General features: G+C 33.4%; 1 protein-coding gene across 1 annotated transcript in view; it reads right to left on the bottom strand.

Moving 5' to 3' along the window:
* Positions 1 to 2,584: 2,584 nt before the first annotated feature.
* SP4 (Sp4 transcription factor) overlaps positions 2,585 to 27,024 on the bottom strand; it is a 66,307-nt gene continuing 41,867 nt past the window's right edge. The window contains exons 3-5 of the mRNA XM_012720712.1: positions 26,523 to 26,751; positions 18,321 to 18,520; positions 2,585 to 5,811 (exon numbers count right to left, since the gene is read on the bottom strand). Coding sequence (XP_012576166.1) covers positions 5,564 to 5,811; positions 18,321 to 18,520; positions 26,523 to 26,751 — 677 coding nt within the window. The 3' untranslated portion in view covers positions 2,585 to 5,563. The remainder of the gene's footprint in view (positions 5,812 to 18,320; positions 18,521 to 26,522; positions 26,752 to 27,024) is intronic.

Below are 27,024 nucleotides of genomic sequence, written 5' to 3'. Positions count from 1 at the left end.
CTCTTTTTAAATCTATAGCTGTTCTGCTCCCCAATGTTGCTGGTGAATCCTATCACCGCCCTTGCTCCTCTGGCCTATACCCCAGTTTTGTATGCATAAATAATTCTTAAAATAAATGATTAAAAAAAGTAGATATGTAAATTATCTGTACATGAAATTTAAGGTCACGTGTACAATCAGGCCTATGTGCAATTTGTTTTCCTTCGTTCAGTGGGTTTAAAAACAAACTGGTTTTACTTTGAAGTCTGAACTTCTTTATCCAACACAAATGTATTGTGATATGTCTAAAGTGTTAAACGTACCATATATTAATTATATAAACATAACTTTATTAAAAATAAAAGGAACAAAAACCTAGTGGATTGCTTCCAGGGGGCACAATTTTCTTATTGGTGCCAGTTGTGCAGAGATCATTATTACCTACTTTCTTGAATAAAAATTTTAATATGGTAATATATTTTGTTTTTATGAGACATTTTAAATATCATAAGCTCATTTGGAATTTTTGCTTAGTTATCACCCAGTTTCCCTGGTTTTCACTAGACAATGCACCATATATTTAAGGATAGAGTACCCAATACAATATGTGAGCAGAATACATGGTTTAACAGGAACATATTTTTCCTGTTAAACAGTAGATTTTGTTACTGCCTAATACAATTATGTATCACTGACCTAAATCTTTATTGTAAAGAGTTACTGTATATGTAGGTACATATATAAATTACTTTTCTGGGTCAAGTTATTACAAAAGCATATTGATTTTCTTTAATACATGAAAATTTGAGTGTTAATTAAAATTTTGAAATCTAGTAACACTTTTATAATTAGAACATATTTTCTTCCAGGAAAAATTATCTTAGCATTTGCCAAACTATTACCGTAAACAAAAATAAAAAGTTTACAAGATTTATTCTCCTTAGTCCCTGCCTTCCTTCCTTTTTTTCTTAAATGATCTGCACTTGCAATTACTCTCAGATGGCCAATAATTTCAATGCCACCTGCTACTAAGAGGAACACAGTCTAAGCCTTAGCTAATTAGTAAATCTTAAAAGAATACAGTCCTTAAAAATCCAGCAACAACAATTACAAATTGGTTGTGTGTATATAGAACACAAGTTACTGCTGGGGCAATAAATAAGGTAATATATAATTCAGATGTATTGAGGAATGAAGTATTTCACCTTCCTTGCATATACTCAGTACCTCTTTAAGCATCTGAGCTATTAATAAGGATTAACATGACATCTTTTACCCTTCATTTCTTATCATTATGAAAAAATTGTAAACCATACCACGTTACAATGGTGCTCTTAGCGCTCTTTAAATTTCCTAACTTGTTACAACAATAAGCTTTATGTCAACAGTCTATGAAAAAAATAAAGAACATTACTTTCATGGTATTTTCTCTGCTTCAGTCTTGTTCATGGCTAGGTAGCTGAAGTTCTTAGATGTCCAAGAATTAAAGTAGTATTACCACACTAAAAATAAAAAAACACAAAATCTTATTTTCTAGTTGCATCAACCCCCCTTTAATGCAGTATCTCCAAATGTGATTTTCCAAGCAACTTTGAAATATTACATCTTTACTTTTGACAAAAATCTTTGCAAAATTGTATTCCTTTTCTTGTTTGCCAAGTAGCATAAATTCAATTCTGATTCAAAGTCGTTGTATAAACACGTTATTATTATTACAGTTTTAACGTAACCAGGTCTTTCTTTACCTTACAGCTTTGCTGAAGGCGATAGATCCAAACACTAAATAGTGACTATTATGGATTTCAAGACTCTCACTGGGTCAGTGTAATTCTCCTGGTGCTTAACATTTCCCCTGCCCCCACACATTTTGTTATACCTAATCTTGAGTGGGGAAATTTCATAACTGAAATTGTTACAATAATGTATTTCTTATGTCTTCATGAAGTTTCCATGGCTTTCCCAGAAGAAAAAAAAGCAGCTTTTGCTTATAGTTTTTTGGCATCATGGACTATACATTGCTTAAGTGTTTCTGAAAGTCTAAATAATATTTATAATGTTTGCATCTTTAGGTCTCCCTATAACTTTCTAACATCTATTGCTCAAAAATATTTAAGTAAAAACTGTCTCTAAATTAAATTTTAATTTCCATAAGTGTCTAAAGCAATGACTACAAATTAACATGAAATTTGAATTGGTGTTCTTTGGAAGTATGTTCAGAGAAATGGTGACTAGATCTTAATACCAGGAATTACAAAGAGTTGCTAGTATATTTTCTAGTGAAAAGCATTTACTTTCCAGTGTTTGTGATAAGAAGGCTGAATGTTTGAACAATTTATTGCTGCTTTATGGTATACATAATTAAATGAAGAAACATGTTAAACTCAAGGGAATTTTTAATAGGTTACTTGCAATTGTTATTGCAGGCAACAACTTGTACATGATTTTATTTCCAAATCCACAAAAAACAAATTTTATACAAATCAGCACTGTAAAAATGTCAATTACAGCCCCAGAGGCTTTGCTGGCAGAATAATTGTCTAAATTCTAGGATATGGGAAACAGGTTTTTTTCTGGATTCATCTTTTTTTTTTTTTTCCATTTTCTTGGGGTTTTTTTTTTTTACAAAAAAATTTACAAGTGAAATGTTACTACAAAACTTTTTATAAGGAATTTCTGCAAAACATTTACATTTTACCATCAACTATTTCTGTTTTAAAATCATATGTAGATTTAATACCCTATGCTGCACATCAATTTATGTGGGATGACAACTTAGTGACATGCATAAAAAAACACCACAAGGCATTAAAATGAAGACTTAAATACAAATATTGTTGCAATAAAACAGTTATAAAATTGAAAAATAGGACCTAAACATCATGCTTATCTAAGTTTGACAAATTAACTTTTTCTCCTAGATTACACACTTTTATTACTGCTCTCATGAGAGTGTGATAAATAATGACTTAACATCAAGTTCTAATGTAATCAGCAACACATACACAAACCTAACCAAAGAAAGTATACTGTAAGAAAAACCTATTCTAACACTGGAGCTCTACCATGATAAATACGTAGCTTTGCACTGATAATTACAATAAAGAAAAGTTCCATAATGGTGGCAAAGGGAATGAACAGTGAAATGCCATTAAACAAGACTCTACTGCACATCTGTGCCATATTACTTATAACAGCTATCTCCCACTGAGTCAAATAAAGGACATTGAAATTTACGATTCTTATAAGACAGAAAAGTGAATTTAGAATGGTATGCAGAACAGACTGTCAAAATATTTCTATTTCGTGGTGAAATGTGCACCTGTTAACACAAACAATATATTTTTATATCCTATAAAGCTATTCAGATTCAGTTTGTTAAATTTATAATAGGCCTCATTGTTGATTTAAAAAATAACTTCCATTTCTGATTAACATACATAGGTATGCATTAAAACTGGTTCATGGTTATTTAAATTCCACAAATGAGTGAAACCAACTGGTAACTGGTTCATGGGATAAAGGTGCAGAGAGCTCATACTTGGTATTAACAACAACAGAAAATGTCACTCTGAGGAAACATGATTCAAACATTAGGAAAAATTCTTTGCATAAAAAAATTTATAGCACTGATTGTGTAGCATAATGATAGATAAAATATATATTTGATGTTTCAGTTCCTATATAATAAAATTATAATTAACACTACCAAATGCTCCTCTGTACCAAACAAAACAACAAACTGAGTCTGATGTTTTAAAGCCAGATACATCAGTTGTTAAGAGTACATTAAATAAAATATACAAAACAATTTACAAAATCCAACTAAAATTTAAAGACTTTGTTACAAGTCTACAAAAGCTTTAAGAAACTTGAAATTTATAACCACAGTGTAAAAATTTTTTTCCTTTAATCTCAAAGCTTTTTTATACAAACTGAAAGCACAAAAGACCTTCAGTTTTATATAACGCTACAAAGGGCTGGCCTAAAGTGTACATAGTGTAAACAGTGATCATTACAGTATTTCTCCTTCATCAAAAATACAAGAAACATCACAATTTTGGAAGAGAATTCACATGAGTGGTCTTTTTCCTGAAATAATAGAGAATGCACAAGAAAACATGTATCTATAGTCAAACAGTCCCCAAACTAATGATGTCAATAATAATAAACCGAGCAGTTAAAAACCTTTAAGTTTTCAAATGATCAATTCCATTATGATTCTCTATAAATGCCTTTTTAAAACATGAAACATCTTACTAATATTTAAGCTATTGGTATAAATAATCCAATTTTTATATGAAACTTTTAGCCATCTTTCCCTTGCATAAACAATGAAGTATATTTTTTCTTTAGCTACTTGACTGAAAATTATTCTGATTTTTAAAAATAACTTTTGTTTCATAATATCAATCTATTATATATTTGTTAGACTGTCTTTTTAGGGAAAATTCAGTTACTGACATAACAAAGACATTACTTCTTTATAAATTCTTAATCATTCCTCTAACACAGTATTAAAATTGGGTTGGCTAATTTTTAGTAGAGAGAAAAATGTAAATTATAATGTAGTTAAAAGATCATTTTCTGCTGGCCTTAAATAAAAGTGTGATAATTCTTTGGCTACCAAGTCAAAGCATAAAGAATTCTGCATATTGTCAACATAACTCATATTTACAGAATATGAAACTACAGAGTGATTTATACTCTATGCAAATATTTCCAATATAAATATTTAAAATGAATTTTGTGGTTCAACCTAGGGTTAGGAATACAATCAATCCTACCTTTAAAACCTTACATTATCAGTTGTCTCACTTAATTTTTCTGAAGCTATTATGAATTTTGTTTTAACCATTTTCCCCCAAAATATTTTCCTAAGGTTTCCATCTAAAATTTAATCTAAGGTTTAGCTCTAAGTTCCTATTGTGGTCTCCAAATGGAGAAAGTAATTGGACTTCACTGATTGTCTGCATACACACTACTATAATGTAGTGGTAATAAAGATCTGAGATGATCTCAGATTACTTTTTGGAACTTACCTAATTCAACTGTTGAAGAATTTCTAACATTTCAAAAAGATGGCCAAAACTGTTTTGAGTTGATTTTCCAAAAGTCAAGCTAAAGTATTACCCCTATCTTTAGTTAACTGTTTTCTGTGCTACAGGAAAAAAAAAAAAAAAATCATGTAAGTTATTACTGACTGAGTTTATAACAAAGTACTTTCAAAGAAAACAAGTCCTTAAGGTCCAGCCTGCCAACTACTGAAGTCTAGCTTTTTAAACATGTTAATACATGATGTTAAGAGAGGGGAAGATTCAGTTTAAAGGTTACGTGACATATTCCCAAATAACTACAACGTATGGTATGGAGGAAATACTTTTCTGTTTCCAGTACATCAGTTTAATTTTTGTGTTTTTAAAATTTCAACGCTTCACTTGTTGACTCAAACCCTGGAATACTTAAAGATGTCAAGAATGAAAACATGATTTCCTACTCTGTGATCCACCTGACCAGCCCATTTCCAGATTTTCAAAGGTGTGTAAACTTAAGTGCAGCACTAGAGGTCTCTGTTATAAATAACTTTTCAGAATTCTTCCATATTGGTTGAAACATTAGGAGTTGCTGGATTTGAATCTTGAGAAATGGCTGCAACTGTGACAATTCTTGGGGAGCCAAGCACCTCTGTAACAGATGAGTCCAGTTCTCCCGAGGTAACAATGGCAAGAGCTGTCCCACCACCTTTCTTATTCTGGTGCGTTTTGACATGTTTGGAGAGATGATCACTTCGCATAAACCTTTTAGAACATTCTGGGCATTCAAATCTCTTTTCACCTAAACAGAACAATAGTAAATGAAGTTATACACACTTTATTTAAGTAAAAAACATAATTTTAGATACTATCACTTCTGGCCGTATCATATTTTTCACTTTTTACTATTGGCAAAATAGTTCTGTTTTTAGTTTTAGTGGTTCAAACAAGCACTGCAGAAGAGAAGGAGCAATGTAACTGGGACTAAAAGTCCTGAGTTAAGTTCTACTTCTGCTACAAACCAGGAATAAAAGCTGGAACAAGTAAAATAACCACTCTTGGTCTCAATTATCCCATTAATGACATGAGAGTTTCTAAGAAATGATCAAAAAAATTTCTTCCAGGTATACAATATATAATCTATGTTCAAGGTTCATGTCTACTCTTCCTTATTACCTGGGTTTTGGTTCTGTTTAGAGGCATGAAATATCTTAGAACTATTTCGAATAAACTAAGTTAATAAATTTAGTATATTAAGCTTCTTCACAAAGCAATAATCAGGTAACAGTGGGGTGGGGAAAAAGAATTAGACAAATACTACAATTCATATTGGAATAGTTTTTTTTTTTTTAGTTCTTACTGAGTAAGAGTTAAATTTTAAACATGTCTTTTAGACTTAAGATGGACCTATTAAAATGAAGTATTTCTATGCGTTAGAATGAAAACTAAAAATTAAGAAGAGAAAAGCCATTTCATTTCTTTATATAATGTATGGGCAACATAAAAGTTCAGTTAATTGGTGTAGCATGATGTTCATAATAAATTAACTATTAGCTTCATCCTTCCCTCCACAATTGTTACGTAAGGGAATGAAATGTTTCTCAGTCTGGTAGTTAAAACTTGGAAAATAAGAATCTAGTTCAGCTGACTTCCTTACTGGGCCCTGCTTTTGACTTACCAATAGAAAATCTATAGGCTCAAGTTTGTCCATGTCAGATATTTTCCCCTCTTCTTTATGTGTTTGCTTTTCTATTTATAAAAAATTGCATTTGCAGTATCTCATTGAACTTTTCTTTCTCTTTCCGTCTTGAAAAATTAAATGAAATGATAAATGGTTTAGACAGAACTCTCAGACATTAAAATAAAGGCAATTAAGTTTTAAGATAAAGTGACGAATTTTATGAATGCTGACACCTAAACAAGGGTGAAAAAATTAAATACTTACATTTTAAATAAGTCTTATAATAAACGCCTTTATATTTCAAGTTTCCCATGTTATTCAAAATAACAATGTTCAGTTTCACAAATGTTAGAGTTGGAAAAACATCTTAAAATTTTACATTTTCATTTTATAGATAGATAAGTTTAGTTCAGAAACTATTTGCTTCAGAATAATATAACTTAATATCGAAGCAGAATTCAAGGCACCCTATTTCTAGTTTGAACTTATGTTACATAACCAGATGAAACGGAAAACCGCAGTTTTTTTACAGCAACAATGGCCAAGAATAATCAGAAAGACATCAGGAGACCTAGCCTGAAAGTAGATCATTTAGTAAACTCCAAATGAACAGATGATTAACCTGTTCACACACAGTGGCTACTTAATAAAGTAAGTACTTGATAACTGCTTTGCTCATGAACTCTGTCATTTTCAGCAAATATTTGTGAAGTACCTACAAATACTTACTGGTGATACAAAAATGAACGAAGAGTCTCTGACTTCAAGGAGTGTCCATTCTCTAGAGATAGTTATACAACCATGTGGAGCTATCAGTACCAATTATGAAGGAAATTCTAGTCTTTGGTTACTCTGTGACAAACTAAGATACAGGAAAATGTTGATGGCTTGGTTTGTATGGGCTGTCTACTCTGTTCACTCCTAAGTAATATTGAGGGTAGCCAATTAATCAAGCAATGAAAGTTGACTAGAATGTCAAAATAAGTATATTTTGTTGTAAAATTTAACTATCACAAGGTAAATGGCATTACAGTTTATTATTCCTTTTTTTTACAGAGAAATGTGTTTTTCTGTAATGTCCAACAAGTTCTAAAATTCCTCCTCCTTAGCAAACATTAGCTTTTTACTTTATTTCAAGGAGGTGAAGTGCTTGGACTAACTAATCATAATACATACAACACTTTCATCTTTTATATTTATTCTTGGTAGGTTAACTCTTCTTATAAATAATACAACTAATCATCAAAATTGTTGACATTAAATATGGGAGGCAGAATGATTCTCCAAAGATGTCCATGCCCTAATCTCTGGAACTAGTGAAAATATTACATGCCCAAAAGAAATCTATGGGTTTTAATAAGGTTACAGAAGTTAATATAGGGAGATTATTTTGCATTATGTGGGTGGATTCAATGTAATCATATGAGCTCTTAAAAGCAGACAACTTTCTTTAGCTGCAGTTGGACAGATACAGTAGAAGGACGGAGAGACTAGAAGTCTAAGAAGAACTCAACTTCTCTCTTGCTGTGTAAGCAGGGAGCCACAAAGAATACAGGAAGTTCCAGAAATAAGCACCAGCATCCAGCTGACAGCAAGGAAGCAGGACCTATGTCCTACAAAATAGCAAAATCTGAATTTGGTTGAAAATGTGTATGAGTTTGTAAACAAATTCTTCTCCAGAATCTTCAGTAAGAAATTAGCCCAGCTGACACCCTGATTTTGACTTTGTGAGATGGCAAACAGAGGACCCAGGCCAATTCCACTTATATTTTTAACGTAAAGAACCATTACAATATGTTGTTTTAAGCTGCTAAATTTGTAATAATCTGTTATGTCAGGAATAGAAAACTAATAGATAACCTTGAAAAAATTAAAGTCTAATCAGAAAAAAATATTATAGCTGATAATATGGTTCAAGATCTGTGAAATGTCTTTATTGCAGTTATGTAAAGAATGTCATAGACAAATTCCAAAATTTATTTCTCTAAAATAAAATCTCAAGAATGTAATCCAAACAACTTTGGTTTGGCAAAGTGAGCTAAGGAAAAAAAAAAGAAATCTCTTCTTTTGTCTAGTTATTTAACAGAATGGCATGCTATAATACATGATTTTAAAAAGGATTTAATTATAAGATTCCTATTTATAAACTATAGTAGTCTACTTGTTAGCTTAAATTTTCTTAAAATTAATTTCTCTCCAAAAAATTGCTGATTTTTAGATGGAATTACAGATCTCAAAGATGGGGTGGAATAAACCAGATCATGTAAATTTTGTTTATCTTAAATACCATCAACAGCCAGTTATCTAGTTGTCATTCTGTACATAATCTGGTTTTCAAAATTTACCCTCAGTTATCACAATGTACAAAACATAGTTAAAGTCTGTCCTTTGATAAAGTAACTCCATATTATTAAATTGAAACTAGTTTCTGTCACAAACTAAGGGACTATATTAATTTCCCAAGGCTCCTATAAGAAAGTACTAAAGGCTGTCCGTCCCTGGTGGCGCAACAGGTTAGGATACAGCACTGCAAGTGAGCCACAGCCACTTCAGTGTGAGTTTTATCCCTGGCCTCAGACGTGACCCACGTGGCACAGCAGACCTCTCCTGACTCACCCACTGCTCCCCTCAGCAGTGTACTTTGTCAGTCTGCCTGTTCTGCTCCCTACTTTGTCTCTGGTAAATGTTCTCACCACCCCTGCACCTCTGGTTTGTACCGCAATTCTGTATGCATAAATAAATAAAATCTTAAAAAAAAAACAAAACTGGGTGATTTAAACAACAAATAGCACCCCTGCCCCCGAGGCACAAAAGGTCTCAGCACTGTCAAGCTATTCGAAGTCAGTGAAGCACAAGTTTGATCCCCCGCCAGGATGGTGACCCACATGCACAACCAACCTCTCCTCTGCTCCTCTCAGCAGTGATTTATTGGCAGTTAATCTGGATTGACAGTCAATCAGCCTGCTTCTCTCCCCACTCTGTCTTTGGGTGAATCCTCTCACACCCACACCTCTGGCCTATATCCCAACTTTTTGGGAGACAATTTAACTCACCCAAAAAAATTTTTTTAAAAGTCTCTGGCATTTGCCCAAAGGTAGATGACTGGATTAAAAAGATGTGGTACATATATACAATGGAATATTACTCAGCAACCAAAAAAAAAAAGAAAGAAACAGAAGTCTTTTGCAGCAATTTGGGTGGAACTGGAAAAGATCATGCTTAGTGAGATAACCCAGAAAGAAAAAGAAAAATAATGGATGGTTTCGCTCATAGCAGGAGTATAATTGACCAGGCAAGAAAATAATAAGAATAATGAACAACCATATACCAGAGACATTTTGTGGGGGTGGAGTGGGAATCGGATCAAAAATGGGGGGGGGGAATGCACAGGATTATGGTGATGGCACACGGGTGACTTGGTGATGGGAAACCCACGGGGATTACAAATGAGATTTTAAAAAACTGTACAAAATGATGTAAAAATAAACAATTTAAAAAAAAAGTCTCTGGCATTTGTCACAGCTAAGTAAAAAACACACCCTTTGCTCAATGAATAACTTCCACCAATGTCCACGTGTAAATGTACATGGGTATTATTAATGCATAGAAATACCTCACATTATAGAAATCAATTTTGGATTTTTTTTCAATAACTAAGTTATTAAAACTGAGACACTAGTTCTTGGATTCTCCCAGCCCTCCCTACCACACCCTCAACCTATCATTCCCTCCTGGACATTCCTTCTTACCAACCCAGACTAGGATATCTCAATAAATCTTTTCATGAGTTATCACCAATTCTACTCTATCATTACTTGTGGATAAAAGTAAATTAGAAGGAAATGGGATGGTAGGTTTAAAGAAGTTATGTGCTTAGGTTTCTTGGGAGTAAGAAGCAGAGTGGGAGTGACAGTACACTAAAAGACTTAAAAGTTTAGGTACTTATTAAGATACTAAGGAACCTGACCAAAAAAAGAACAGAATTGATAGACTGTTCTCAGAAATTGGACAGGTTGAGACCATGAATTTATAAGGACATTAATTTGCATAAAAAGTAATTTCTCATTTTCTCCTTCAGTTATTACTTTAATATAAACGTTCTTTGGCCATTTCATTACACATCCTTTTTGTTAGGCAATCTTATCTACTCTAATTGATTGCACTATCACCTTTAAATGGATGATTACATCAAGAACCAGATTCCTAGATTCAACTGTGAATTTAGTATCTCTTAGATGTGCCTCAGACAGCATCATTCAACATGTCATAAACAGAACTCATCAATTCTCTCTCCAACCCACATAAATCTTCAGAAATAAGAGAAGAAAAGCAAAAACCATGAAAAGAGTAATATTAGTAAAGATGATAACATACATTCACTCCTCTATGAACAAAACCAGAAAAATGGGGCAAAAGGAAGGAAAATTACCAGAATCAACAATATGAGATTTTGAAAATTCATGAAAGATTACATTAACTTGGGGAGTGTTGTGTGAATTCAAGAAAAAGGACAAAATCTTCATAAGAATAACAAGCTTTGTGGTGTTTTTACCTTTTCTAGTTCAACTCCCTAGGAGCCTAGAAGCCATCCTTGGGCGCAGAACAAAATGGGAGTTCTTCAAAATCTCACTCCCAAAAAATTATGTTCTGTCTAGTAGTTCCCTGGAAGACCCCACTTAGAAGACTGTTGCATTTAATCTGGCTCATGGTAACGCAAAGGGAAAATCTTCTCATGGGGACAGAAGAGGGACTGTATTTATCTAAAACAATTACAGGCTGAATGTTTTAATTTCATGGATACTTGATACAATGGATAATACTTGACATAAACAATAAGTAAGCTAAACTTAAAACTTCCATAGAGGCTTTGAAAAATTCTGACAGACTATTTCGAATGTAAAAGGTCACACACATGCTTGAGTCTACTTAGGAAAGACCTGAAAAGGCCCAAACTCTTATTTGTGCTTAACCCTTGAGGGTCTGCATAAACAGAGTTAAAAGTTAAGGCTAAAGTTGCCAACTATGTGGCTCAGTGCTGAGGATGGCCCAGTATGTATAAATACCTGATACCAGTGTTTAAAGAAAGTATACTTCAAGAAGTCACGGCTGAAATTTCCTAACTTTGATGAAAACCACTTATTTATACACTCAAAATATCTGATAAACTCCAAGTGGTTGAATATAAAGATTCATAGTGAGACACATTCTCAAAAACAGACATTCTACAAATAAGAAAAAAGTGACTCATAATCTACAAGAGATCATTAATAACAGTAATAGCTGATTTTTTTCATCAGTGATCACAGAAGCCAGAAAGCAGTGAGATGACATATTCAAAATGATAGAAAAAAAAAAATCATTCTTTCTCTTCAATGAGAGTATTGGGGGGCGGGGGAAGGCATGTGACCTATGACAGAGAACTACAAATCTTTGTGAAGACCATAACCCTCAAGGTCAAACACTGTGACCTAAAGCCAGAATCCAAGACAAGGAGGCATCTTGCCTGACCAGCAACATCTTACTTTGTGGGCAAATAGCAGTTAGAAGATGGCTACACACTCTATAATATCACTCTATAATATCAGAAAATCAACTCAACAAGATAAGATGCTGTTAAGGGTTGTGCTCACCTGCACCCCTGTGCTTTCAAGTGCTACAAGCGGTATAACCATACCAAGAAGTAGGCCAATAGACTACCAGCTCATCCTCTACCCATGCCCCAGGGCTCTGACAGCTTAATGAAGTATCATTTTTCACTGACTACGTTAGAAAAGGCTCTCAATCAAAAATTCCACACTAGGTAAAGCTATCTTTCAAATATAAAGATAAAGATTATATAAATCTTCTATATATAAGATAATTAATAATTAATGAGAGAAATAGAAAATAAACTTTTAGAACATCACAATAATAACTGTTGCAGGCAAGAGACAATGAATGTTTTCTTTACAAAGAAACAGATTATTTGCATGGACTTAACTAATCTCCCTACAAATGTTTAATGACTGCTATAGTTGTTTTAAAATATACCCTTGATATTCCTTGAGTTGGTGGAGTTTGAGTTGAGTGTGGGTTAGACTTAGTGACTTATTTCTAAAACACCGTATGGAAAGAAGAAAATAACTGCACAGTGGTGAAGTCAGACATTTATATCATATTCATCAAGGCTAATAATACCAATAATAAGACATAATGGTTATCATTTACTTCCTGATATAAGAAAGGGAGTAACATCTGTAATAGTCTCTTTATAACAACTCAATAACCTTAGTCAAATCACATGAAAATCTGAGATAAATTCAAATCAAGGGATAGCATACAAAATACCTAACCTTCAAAAGTAAAAATGAAAGAACATGGATTTCACTCACAAGTAGACAATAAAGAGACAAAGCAAATGAACGAAGCTAAATAAAAATAAATGCTTAGATATAAAGAACAGATAGATGGTGAGCAAAGGGGAAGAAGTTGGGAGGGGTAGATGAAACAGAAGGCCAACTTTTTCTCTTAAAGATTTATTTATGTATATAAGAGCTGGGATGTAGGCCAGAAATGTGGGGGGTGAGAGGATAGACAGAATGGGGAGCAGAACAGGCAGATCCACTGAAATACACTGATGAAGGGAGAAGCTGGTGACACAGGAGAGGTTTGCTGCACCGCCATGTGGGTCAGCTCTGGCTGGGATCAAACTCAGGTTGTATAGCTTGATAGCGTTGAGACTTTGACCCCTGTGCCATCAGGGAGGCCCCAGACAATCAATTTTTGTGGACATGCAGTATATACTGATGTCAGATTAGAATTCTTACTATATATTATTATAAACCAATGTTGCCTCACCATTTATTTCTTTATGTTCTTAAAAAAGAGGAAACTCCAAAGATTGCAGGAGGCTGAAGACCATGACAAAAATATACCACATCAAAGTCTTAGAACAGAAAAAATACATTTGTGGGAGAGTTTACAATTTAATTAGTAGTTCCATACCAGTATTAATGTTTTAGTTTTCATAAACTACTCTGGTTTTGGGTGTGGCTAGTAGTAGAGGAAGCTGCAATGTTTGGGTAAGTGTTAAGTTTGTTTCAAAGCAAAAAATAAATTGGTTCTTTGTCCCCTCTTGAATGGGAAAAATCAGGTCACCTATTTAAAAAAAAAAAATCAAAGAGCAATGGACTTATTGCTCAGCTCTCCATGGTGGTGCAGTGGGTTAAAGTACAGCACTAAGAAGCTAAAGCCACTTCAGCAGGAGTTCGATCCCCACCCCAGAAGTGATCCACATGGTGTGGCAGACCTTTCCTGACCCGCCCGCTGCTCCCTTCTGCGGTGTACTTCATCAATCTGCCTGTTCTGCTCCCTACTCTGTCTCTGGTGAAGCAGCTCACCACCCCTGCACCTCTGGCCTGGCCTGTACCCAGTTCTGTATACATTTAAAAAAAACAAACAAACAAAAAAAAAAACCCAGATGCAAGTCAGAGAATAGTGTCTTTAATGCTTTGAGTGTATATAATTTTCAACCTAGAATTCTGTATTAGACAAACCAATTAAGTGGGAAAACGGAGACATTTTCAGACAAATTTACTTCCCTGTGCTTTCTTTAATATGAAATTGCTGAGAATACCTTCTAGCAACCAAAGGAAAAAACGTGGAAATATGAAGATATTAAGACTTTCAGAAACTGGATTTAAACCAATACAGCATGGAAGAAATGTCTTGAGACTACAGTTGTACAGTAGATTAAGGGAGAAATCAGTCTGTATTTGACCAGAAACCTGAACCCTACAAAAAAAGATGCAACTGGATGGAATCTATACCATTCTCAAACAGAAAAAACAGCATACGAAGGTTAAAGCTACCCCCATGAAAAAAATAAAGGCAATTAGAAACTTTAAGAAGAAATGAAACCACACAGGAAGGATTATGTAGGCACAGATATTACACAGTCATAATTACATGCTAATTTTCATTGAAGACCTGAGCTATATTTAAAAAGGAGACAGTGTTTATTGAAGAAAATATAAACCTTGTAGCATCAAGAGAAAGTAAAATATAAGATGGTAAAAATTCAGCAGTGAAGAGATAGAAAATAAAGGACAGTCATTGTAATAACCTTATCAGAGTGGTGAATCAAGATATAATCTCTCAACTGCACAGTTAAAAAGAACTGGAATATTGTCAGATGGTGCAAAATGAAGTAAATCTAAATGCTAAGTGCAAGAACAGTCCAACAGTAAAAATATAAACATATAATTTAGATATATAACAGACATCATAGGAAGGAAAAAAAAGTAAAACTAGTTAAAAAAATGTAGTTTTTCTCTGTGGAGGGGTATAGTGTGTCCTTATTAATTCTTCTATAGGACACAAAAATTTTTCAAAAAGCAAAATTAAACAAAAACCTCACCTTCAGCAGTAAATAAAAAAATTTAAAACATTTATTTTTAGTTATTTATGCATCCAAGAGCTAGAGTGTAGGCCAGAGTTGTGGAGAACATTGGGCAAGACTTGAAAGGTCTGCAGCACCATCTGTAGGTTATCTCCCTGACTGGGGATCAAACTCATGCTGCAGTGGCTGGTGACAGCTTGATAGTACTGTGTCTTTAGCCCCTATGTCACCAGGGAGGCCCCATAAATAAAAATTATTTATTTATTCACAGTAGGGTACCAAGTTTATGCTTACTGTAGTGACTGGGCATTAAATAAAACATGTTTCTTGCCATGAATGGTTAAGGCTTTCCACTTAAGCATATTTAAATGCTTATTAATCAATATATATTTATTTCAAAATATATTACTTTATATTTTAACAGCTCTATTAAATGCTTAGAAGTTACTGTATCAGATCTTGAAAAGTTACATTAAGTATACTGATAAAGCTTAAAATTTTTTAGTGTAACATATTTACTTAAACAAGTTTGCAGATGTGAAGTCAAGATATTTGAAACATGGAAAGTAAATGCAGAATAATTTGATCCTCAATTACTCAAATCAGTAACATTATCATAATGGTGTGGCACTATAATAGCAGTAAAAGAAAACAAGCCTTCCAAACATTAATATTGGTTTGAAAGGATACATACATATAATTAGATAAATTTATCTATAAGTGTAAATGTGTGATAGAGATGGACATTAAAAACTGATTATTTCTCAAACAAAATAATAAAATCACAATGCAAAGTTCTAAATCAAAGAGTGGCATCCTAGCTTGTCCCACTACTAATTTGGATGGCAATACTGCATCCTCTCTTATTACATAAACAACAAAATATTTTTCTAAAGTAGATATCAACATTGTTATGAAATTGATTTATTTCATGTTATTTGCCAATGAGGGATGAAGTGGCATTAGAAAGCTCCAGTGCAATGCCATATAGAAGGCACTTAAATCTTCTTTATTAAAATTCTTAGTTTTAACATAATGTTAAGTCAAGAACTGAGCTAACATACCAACACTTACCTATGTTACTAACTTATGTGCATGTCAAATTAGTAAACTATTACTTTAATGGTTTTAATAAGTATTTTCTCTTGCAACTATTTTCTGATAAATGAAGTTAATTTCTATGTCACAGTGTGGATGTTAGAAATACTGATATATAGCAAATATCAATATTAGGATTTTATTAGAAATATCTGACTATATGTTTTAGAAGTAATATATAATATTAGCAATAATATATATTAGGAATATCTAATATATAGCAGCTGACCAAAAAATATGCTTCATTCTTCAGGTCAGGTATGCTTTTAGCTGTGTACAGTAATAGTGAGAACCCATAAAATCACTCCATTTTTTCATTTACAGTACAGTATTTAATAAAATACACGAGACATTTAATATTTTATTATTAAATGTTAGATGATTTTCCCAAACTGTTGGCTAAGTGTTCTGAGCATGTTAAAGATAGAAGAGGCTAATCTATAGTGTTTGGTAGGTCAGGTGTAATAACTTCATTTTTGATTTATATTTCAATTTATGATGGTTTAACCAGTATGCAATCCATATTAAAGTGAGGAAGACCGGTATATGAGGAAATGCAATATTTAAATTGGTAAGAAAAAGGAAAACAAACAAGAAGTAGATGAGCTAAGGAACTGATCAAGAGTAAAAGAAACATACACAAACAAAAAACATATGAAAAGATGCTTTATCTCACTGATGACCAGAAAACATCAAAAAACAAAACAAAACAAAACCCTGAGAATGTATTCTGAGTTCACAAAAATTTTCAAAGCAAAGCCTGACATTACTCAGTATTGGTGAATACACTGTGAAGAAGTAAACTCTCAATCACACTAATGAATTAGAGATAACAGTCACTGCAGAGCTCCTTTGGCTGTTAATCTAGTAGAATCAAGCATAAGCATTTCTATAAGATCCAATAAATCTAATTATACATATTTACTGTAAACTCAGAGATGTAATCTCTGTAACTAAAAAATTTAGTCATAGCGCCCTCTATGGTGGCACATCAGGGTAAAGCACTTCTGCATGAGTTCAATCTCCAGCCGCGGAGGTTATCCACATGGCAGAGGTGATCCACATGGCGGCAGACCTCTCCTGACCTGCCTGCTGTTCCCCTCAGCTGTGTACTTCTTTAGTCAGCCTGCTCTGCTCCCCGCTCTGTTTCTGGTGAATCCTTACTGCCCCTGCACCTCTGGCCTGTACCCCAGTTCTATATGCATAAATAAATAAATCTTAAAAAAAAAAAGTCATAATCTAAACAGTATAAGAAATATATTGATACTAGTATGGAACAAAGATGAGAAATGACTATATACCTGAATCTGAAATTTTGTTATGTTACTTTACTTTAAAGAGGAAAAAATAGTGTGATGGAGTTACAAGATGAAATATTATATAGAGTAGTTAAAAGAAACACACACATGCACAAAATTATATATGACCTTTAATTAAAAATATAAATGAAATTATAATACTGTGTATAATACAATTTGTGCAAAATTTCTTGCTATTCTATGTAAAAGTTTACATACATAAGCATAAACAGTACATATAAGAATATTAAAATTGTACTAAAAAGTTATATTTGAAATTCATGGTAGTTGTTTTTGAGAAGATGATACTTTGTTATTAAAAAATAGCAAAATATAGGGGGCTTCTCTGGCGGCACAAAGGGCTAAGTCTCACACAATGAACCTGCAGCATGAGCTTGATCCATAGACAGGGAGCTGACCTATAAGCAGATCTCTCCTGTCCCACTCCCTGCTCTCCTCAGGAGTATACTTCAGTAGATCCACTTGTTTGCTCCCTAGTCAGTCTCTGGTGAATCCTCCCATTCACCCTCCAACCTTGGACCTTTAATCTATACCCCAGCTCTTGTATGCATAAATTTTAAAAAATATATCTAAAAATAAATACATAACATGACAAATATTGAATAAGAGTTGACAGGTATTTTTATATAATTTTTAATATTTTAATCAATTTTTCTGGGTTATAAAAGTAAAAAGTAAGTCATCAATAATATCACAATACAACTTTTTCATTTGCTAAAACACTCACCAAAAAAGAATTGCTGTATTTTCAATCTGATAGCTATAACTATTACTAAAAACTTCACCTAAACACTAAAAAACAAAAAGGACAAGCCCAAAATAAATCAACTAACCTGTATGTGTTCTTCTATGTCTCTGTAGTTCATCACTCCTTGTAAATCTTTTGCCACAAAACATCCAGTTGCACACGAAAGGTCTTTCTCCAGTATGCCAGCGAAGATGTGCTCGAAGGTGAGATGTTTTGCCATAAACTTTTCCACATCCTTCAATATGACAGATATGCTGTTTCTTTTTTCCTGGTTCATTACTGCCTCTAACAAAATAATAAAATAAAAAAGACATTATAATAATATCAAATATCAAATTTAAATTATGGAAAAAGAAACGGAGTTAAGATTAATGAAGCCTTTCTGACTTTTAAAATCATGACCCCGTATCTGCATAAAAATTTTAAAAATAAAACACCAAGACTATACAAAATATTAAACTGTTAATGAAATATGTTAATATTAGAGTGGTTATATTCTACCACATACTTCAAGCCACACTCCTCGTGGGCTCTTCATTTGAGAATAAATTCCTTCAAATTTTTCAAGCTACTTAAACATCATTTTGTAAAATAGCAAAAAGATGGCAATCTCCATGTAAAAGTGTAAGGTTCAGAGGTTCATTTTCAGCAGGACAGTAGGTGGTCCTTGGATCTGCTCCAGAGCAAAACTGGTAAAAATTATAACAAATAGCATTTATCGTCTCTGGAAATGACTGCAAGCAAAGAAACATTTACTCAAGAAAATCAACAGAAATGAGTAAGAACAGTAAGAGACTGTGGCATTTGAATCAAGACTCATTTCCTCTCTCCTTCCTCCTTCCAAGAAACACTTTAGAATGGTGCAGCAAAGAACTGGGTTCCTGCTCCTCCCACCTTCCAGTTAGAGGCTTATCTCCCTAGGGGGCAGGATGTCAGCATTTCTCATTCTACCTCCAACTACAGCTGCTAAGGCTAAGTTCCAATAGAGTGAGGCTGACAGGTGGAGGGACTTCCTTCTTCCACTTCAACTGCAAAACCATAGGCTCTACTTTGGATATGACTCCACAAAGATACTGGAACCCAGATTGCCCTTGACTCAGTTCATTTATAGTTTATAAATCAGGGCTTGCAAGGCAGGAGAGGCACAATGACAAGGCCTAAGGCTAACACTGTCAGAGAATTCAGCATCTAAGGCAGGGGTGTATTCAGAAACAAGCCCTTATTTCACATTACAACACAGAGGTTTTTGACTAAGAGAGGATACCACAAAAATGAAAGCTCCAAATTTCTTCACTAAGGAACTAACTTCATTTGTAAGTAAGGATAAGTTTTGGTATAAGAGTACTCTTAAAAAATAGCAGATAAAAAAATAGCAGATTGATGTACACAACATTTGGGGTAACTAATAGATTCACTAAAGAAATAGGCTGAACTGTATATGGGCTGATTAGGTTGCCAGAGAGAACTAAGGAAAGGGGTAGGCTGAGGTGCTCTTCCAGGTCAGAATAAATCTCAAAACAGACCTTCCTAAAAAAGAATTATTTAAAATGAATTTGATTGGATGAATCTGTGTAGTAGTATATTCATCAGAGCACTGTTTAAAACAACAATAAGCTAGCAATTGCTGGATGTAGTCAAGAAAATAGTCAAAAAGATGCTCATGACTGTTCTTCAAGGAACACTGTCAGCATAACAAAATTTGCACATGCTTCATCCTGGATGAAGATATCACTAAAACAACCCAGATGATCACTGAACAAGTAACAGGCCAGAATGGGGGTGGGAGGCAAGGAGTGTTGCTCAAGTTGCTATAATACATTAGCTAAAATTATCATTTTCCAGGCCCTCCCTGGTGGCTCAGTGTGCTAAAGCACAGCACTAAGAAGCTAAAGCCACTTCAGCATGAGTTGGATCCCGGCTTGCCCCTAAGGTGATCCATATGGCAGGGCAGACCTCTCCTGGCCCACCCGCTGCTCCCTTCAGCAGTGTACTTGTCAGTTGGCCTGTTCTACAACCCATTCTGTCTCTGGTGAAGCCTCTCACCACCGCTGCACCTCTGGCCTATACCGCAGTTCTGTATGCACAAATAAATAAATCTTTAAAAAAAAAAAAAGATAATTTTCCAACAAAAAAATTAAAAGACAGCAAAATCCAAAAACAAACAACAAAAAAGTCAATTATGACCCATAATCTAGGGGGAAAAAAGACAAGAAAAACTGGGAAAGAAACTAGATTTAACAACATTTCAAAGTAGCTATTTATATATATGTACAAAGAAGTAAAGTATACAATGATTAACGAAGAAGATGACAATGGTGCATCAAATAGGCAGTATCAATGAAGAGATTAAAATGACAATAAGGAAAAAAAGAACCAATGAAAAATTCTGGAGATGAAAAGCACAGCTAAATGAAAATTCACTAGAGGGAACTCAAGAGAAGGAAGATTTTGTAACCCTGAATATTATCAGTAAGAGCCTATCCAAACACATGGAATAAGAGCATGAAAAAGAAAAATGAACAGTGTCAGATAAATGTGGAGTCCAACACATAAATAGTGAACAAGAATACTAAAGTGAGGGGTAGGAACAGAGAGAGAAAAAGAATGAAGCAGAAAGAAAGTCAAAGAAATAATGGCTGAAAACTTCTCAGCCTTACTGAAAGTCACTTATCTACACATGAAGGAAGCTTAACAAATCCTATATAAGATAAATGCAGAAATCCACAATAAATACTGTATATAAAAATTTAGGACAAGAATATAAGTTTAAAAGCAGCCAGAGAAAATGGTTCATAAATTACACAGCAACTCCAGTAAGTTTACCTTCTTAGTAGAAATAATGGTGGTCAAAGTGGAAAGAAAATGTAAAGTGTTCAAAGAAAACTATGAAATAAGAAGGCTATATATAGAAATCCTTTTAAAATTAAAGTGACATAGTTACTCTCAGATAAAAAGAATGCTGCTAGTGAACCTGTTCTTTAAGAAATACAAAAGGAATGGGCCTCCTTGGTAGCATAAGGGATTAGCTCTAAGTATTACCTAGCTATTGGCAGCCACTGCAACATGAGTTCAATCCTGACCAAGGAACTGACCCATATGACACAACAGACCTCTCCAGTCTCTCCCACTGCTCCCCTCAGCAGTATATTTCAGTAAATCTGCCTGATCTGCTCCCTACTATCCATGGTGAATCCTCTCACCACACCTCTGGCCTATTCCTCAGCTCTTGTATACATAAACAAATAATTTTTTTTAAAAAAGATTTAATTTATTTATTCATACATAACTGGGGTACAGGCCAGAGGGCAGGGGCAGTGAGAGGATGCACCAGAGACAGAGCAGGGAGCAAAACAGGCAGATCCATGAAGTAAGTACACTGTTAAGAGGAGCGGTGGACAAGACAGGAGAGGTCTGCTGCACCATGTGGGCCACCTCCGGGGCCAGGGATCAAATTCACACTGAATTGGCTGCAGCTAGTTTGAAGTACTACGTCCTAACCCGCTAAGCCACCATCGGGGGGCCAAAGTAAAATAAGTCTTTATATATATATATATATAATATATATATATATATATGATATATATATATATATAATATATATATTATATATATATTATATATATATATCATATATATATATGATAAATATATATATATATATGATATATATATACCATATATATATGAAAGGAAGTCCGCAGGCTAAAAATAATGAACCCAGAGAGTAATTAAAATGTATAGAAAAAACAAATGAGTGCCTGGCAAAGGTAATTATTAAGTTAGTAGTTGTTCTCTTAATTGATTTAAAAAGTAACTTCATAAAACATTATGCATAAAATATATTGTCAAGCCTACAAAATTTAGAAGTATGACATATGTAATGTATTTGCCAACCACAAAAAGGAGATAGATACATTACAAAGCTGTTACTGGGCTAAGGAAATGACCCCAGATAGTAATCAAATCCACAGGAATAAACTAACTGGAAATAACAAAGAGTTAACAAAAGCTGTTAAGTATATATACCAGGTCTTTGAATAGCATCAATGTTGACTTATTTAACATTGTTTTGTGGTAACCTTTATGAGAAAAAACAATCCTGGTCCATGTTGAATGAAATAAAATAACTATTATCCTATTTAAGGATTTGTTCTCACTGCACAATTTTGCTTAAAGTCACAACTTCCAAGAACCTATAGAGAGTTTAAGTTAGGACTTTCTGGACTTCCTCTGCTTCTGTAAAACGCATACATTTACAAAAAAACAATGATCATAAAAACTTTTCCTGAACTTGTAACATTTATAGATAAAATATGTATAACAATAATACCAGGAAAAAGAGGCAAAAGGATTTATATAGGGGTAATATTTCTATAACTCACTAGAATATGAATCTGAATCTGATTATATAACATATATGGTAATGTACAGAGCAACAATTAAAGAAATAACTTTCAATGATAGTGAATAATTAATACAATTAAACTGCTACATTACAAATTAAAAATGCTTTATTACATTCACTTAATGCAAAAAAAAGCAGTAAAGGAGGAAGAGAAGAACAAAATAGACATGAGACACAGAAAACAAAAAGTAACATGGCAGAAAAATTCTACTCTATTTAAATAAAAACAAGTGTTAGCAGATTATATTATTCAATCATAGGCAGATTGTTATTAGGCTGGATTTAAAGATAAAAAAATCAAAATCCAATTATATGCTAAGTGTAACAAACTTTATACTCAAAGATACAAGGTTAAAGGTAAAACAACAAAGTACTGAAGTGATTATATATTAACATCAGATAAAATAAACTTTAAAACAAAAACCTGTTAAACAGGGAGATTTTATATGGAAAAATGGGTCAATCCATTAGGAAGGTTAACAATTATACATACATACATATGTATAAATACACTTAAATAAGAGTTACAAGAGTTTGCCAAAACAGATGAAATAAAAACTGACAGAGGAAAAAGAGACATTAACAATCATTAGAGAGTCCAACACTTTATTTTCACTGATATTTCAACTAGGCAGAAAATCAATAAGGAGAAGAAAACTTGAAAAACACCATAATGAACTAGACCTTACAGACATTCACAGAACACTCAAGTCCATTACATCAGAATATACATTCTTCCCAATAGTATGTAGGATATTTTCCAGAATAGATCATATGGCAGGCCATGAAATAACACATTTAAAAAAGACAGAATCCAAAGTATGTTACTTAACTACAACAGAGAAACCATAAAAATCACAGGAGGAAATTGAATAATTTACAATGATCTAGAAATTAAAGTATGTAACACACTTATCAAACAAAGAAGTCAAAAGGGATATTGGAAAATGCTTGGAGATGAACAAAAATAAAGAAACTATATAACAAAATTTAGGAGACCCATGTAAAGCAACCCTCACAGGAAGACAATGGAGAAAGTGCAAACAGTCTAAAAGAAAGCAAGCAGAATGAAGGAAATAATAAAAACTACAGCAGAAATCAGTAAAGTAGTATGAAAACAATTTTTAAAAAATCAATGAAACCAAAACCTGACTCGTTGATAAAGTTCAACAAAATTAACATGTCTTTGGAAAGACTGATAAAGAAAAAAAAAAGGCAAGAGTCAACATCGTATACTCACAAATGCAAACATCGTATACTCACAAATGCAAGAAAGATATCACTACTAGCAAATCTTCAGAAATGTTTTTAAAAAATAACAATGAAAGGAACACTCCTAACTTACTTCTGAATCCAGTATCATCCATACCAAAAGCACACAAGGATATTAGAAAAGATAAATACAGACCAATATATCTCATGAACAACAAAAATACTAGCAAACTTAATCCAGCAACATAAAAAAACAACGCTATATGGGCCCTCCCTGGTTGTGCAGTGGGTTAAAGCACAGCACTAAGAAGCTAAAACCACTGCTGCATGAGTTCGAATGCCACCTGCCCCAGAGGTGATCCACATGGCGAGGCAGACCTCTCCTGTCCCGCCGGCTGCTCCCCTCAGCAGTATACTTCGTCACTCTGCCTGTTCTGCCCTCTCTGTCTCTGGTGAATCCTCTCACCCTCCACATCTCTGGCCTGTACCCCAGTTCCATATGAATAAATAAATCTTTAAAAAATAAAAAAATAATAATATATCATTAACCAGTTGAATTTATATCACAAACACAAAGACACTTTAACATCTGACAATATAATACAGCATATTGACAGAATTAAAAATAAAAACTACACGATTACTTCAACAGATGCATAAAAACACTGGATCTAATCCAACATCCTTTCATGAAAAAACATTCAACAAAACAGGAATAGAAAGGAGCTTCCTCAGAAACCCAGAAGTAATATACACTTTGTGATAAGAGACTGGATGCTCTTACCTAAAATCTAAAACACTTTTACAATTCTAGTTAACATTGTACTGTAGATGTTTCCCCCTAATCGGTAAATTTTGAACTGAGCAATTAGGCAGTAAAGAAAAATAAGTCATTCAGAGTGGAAAGGAAGAAGTAAATGCATTTTGACTTGTAGATGACATCCTCTTACATATAGAAGATCCTAAGGAATTCAATTTTAAAAAGCCACTAAAATACAAGAGTTAGCAAAGCTGCAAGATACAAGACTTATACAAGATACAAAAACTGATTTCTTGGATCAAAAAATTTAATATTGTTATGTGGGCAAAAATCCCCTAAGTTGATAGATCGATTTAATGAATCCCCACCAGAATCCCAGTTGCAGCCTCTGTAGAAATTGGCAGGCTGAAATGCAACTATTTCTGAGTGGTCAAAATAATATTGAGAAAGAATAATCAAGATGGAAAACTCACATTTACAATTTCAAAAGTCACTACAAAGCCAAAGCAAACAAACCAAAGATACTGCCGGAGATAGACATGCGTACAGTCATCTGGTTTTGGACAAGAGTGCCAAATACCATTCAGTGACTCAGAAAGGGGAATCTTTTCAACAAATGGTCTTGAATAGATCCTTACCTCAACCCCATATAAAAATTACCCCATACTGATCAAAAACTTAAAGGTATAAAAACTCTGAAAAGAAAACAAGGAACCTTCATGATTGTATATTTGGCAATGAACTTACGTATGCAACCCAAGAAAAGACTGGATTTTATAAAACACAAAAACTTTTGTACTTCAAAGGACAATATCAAGAAAGTGAAAAGAATGTATTACAGAATGAAGGAAATATTTGCAAATCATGTATGTCTAATATAAAGACTATTATAACTCAATAATAAAAACAACTTATCTGTTTTTAAAATGGCAAAAGATCTGATCAGGCTTTCTCCAAAGTTGTACAAATGACTAATAAGAACATGAAAATGTGTTCAACATCATTAGTCATCACATAATTATAAATAAAAATCACTGAAATACCCTTTCACAGCCACTAGATCAGTTATAATTAAAAAGATTGTAATGCATGCTGGCAAAGATGTGGCAAAATCGGAACTGTCAGACATTAATAGGAATGTACAATAATTAAGCCACACTGGAAAACAGGCAATTCCTCAAATGGCTCAATCTATTATGAACCAGCAATTCTATTCATATTGTACATACCTAGGAGAAATGAAAACATATGGCCACATGAAAAATCATATAAGAATGTAGGCAACCTAATAGCCAACCTTGGAAAAAATTCCAAACATCCATCAACTGATGTATGGCTAAACAAAATATTGTAAACCCATAAAATGGAATTATTCGTTCACTGAAAATGAAATACTGGCACATGTTATGACAAACTTTAAAACATTATGCTAAGTAAATAAAGTGAGCTGCAACTAACTACATATTGTATGATTCCATTTGTACAGACTCCAGAATACACAAAGTATATAAAGACAGTAATACAAGCTGGGATGGGGTTAGGGAATGATGGCTTAAAAATACAGGTTTCTTTGTGGGGGTGTGATGAAAAATGTTCTAAAATTGATTCTCATGATGGTCACAGAAATCTGAATTTATTAAAAACCAGTGAACTGTGTGCTTTAAGTAAATAAATGTTTAATAAAATAGTTTTATACAAAAAAAGTAAACCATAAAAAAGTACAAGGTGGAAGACCACAGAACCCCAGTCCTAGAACAGTTTAACTCATTCCCTTTCATAAAAATATTTTCTTTCAACCTCTGGGTTGCAAACCTAGTGATAAATTTAGTGATCAAAGCACTGAATCAATGAATTCTTTTTAACTACTGCATGCCTTCATAGAGGGACTGAATTGGTAACATAACATTTACCTTCCTTCTCCTTCCCTACAATTAGGACAGGAACAGGCAACTCTTCGAAGTCTCTTGCCAGGCTGTACCTCTTGGTCAGAAGCTTGCTGGCCTTGCTGCAAATGCACTTGTGTGAGTTGGTCAGGACTAACAGCACCTATCGTTGCATTAGCAATTCCTCCAACTGCTACAGTTACAGGAGCTATTGTAGCTTGTTGGACTTTTACTCCATCTTGTCCTTGCTGCTGACCTAAAAAGGGGAAATAAAAGAGTATTATAATGTCTGCATTTCTAAAGAAACAATAAAGAAGAAAATTCCATGTGGACATTTTAAAGTTACCCCATTTATTCCAATAGATAATCTGTGAAAAGTACAAAAAAAAAAAAAAGGGCCAATAATCTCTATCAAGCAAACCCTTCTAAAATATAATATTCTTATTTTAGTGGTTCAGGCTGCTTCTGTACCTGATAGGTGGGACTAGTTGCACATCATTTAACCTTCTAATTGTATAAAATAATCGCA

The sequence above is a fragment of the Condylura cristata genome, unplaced genomic scaffold, assembly GCF_000260355.1.
Source record: "Condylura cristata isolate star-nosed mole 26May11 unplaced genomic scaffold, ConCri1.0 scaffold00005, whole genome shotgun sequence".
Lineage (NCBI taxonomy): Eukaryota > Metazoa > Chordata > Mammalia > Eulipotyphla > Talpidae > Condylura > Condylura cristata.
This window is presented reverse-complemented; position numbering and strand designations above follow the sequence as displayed.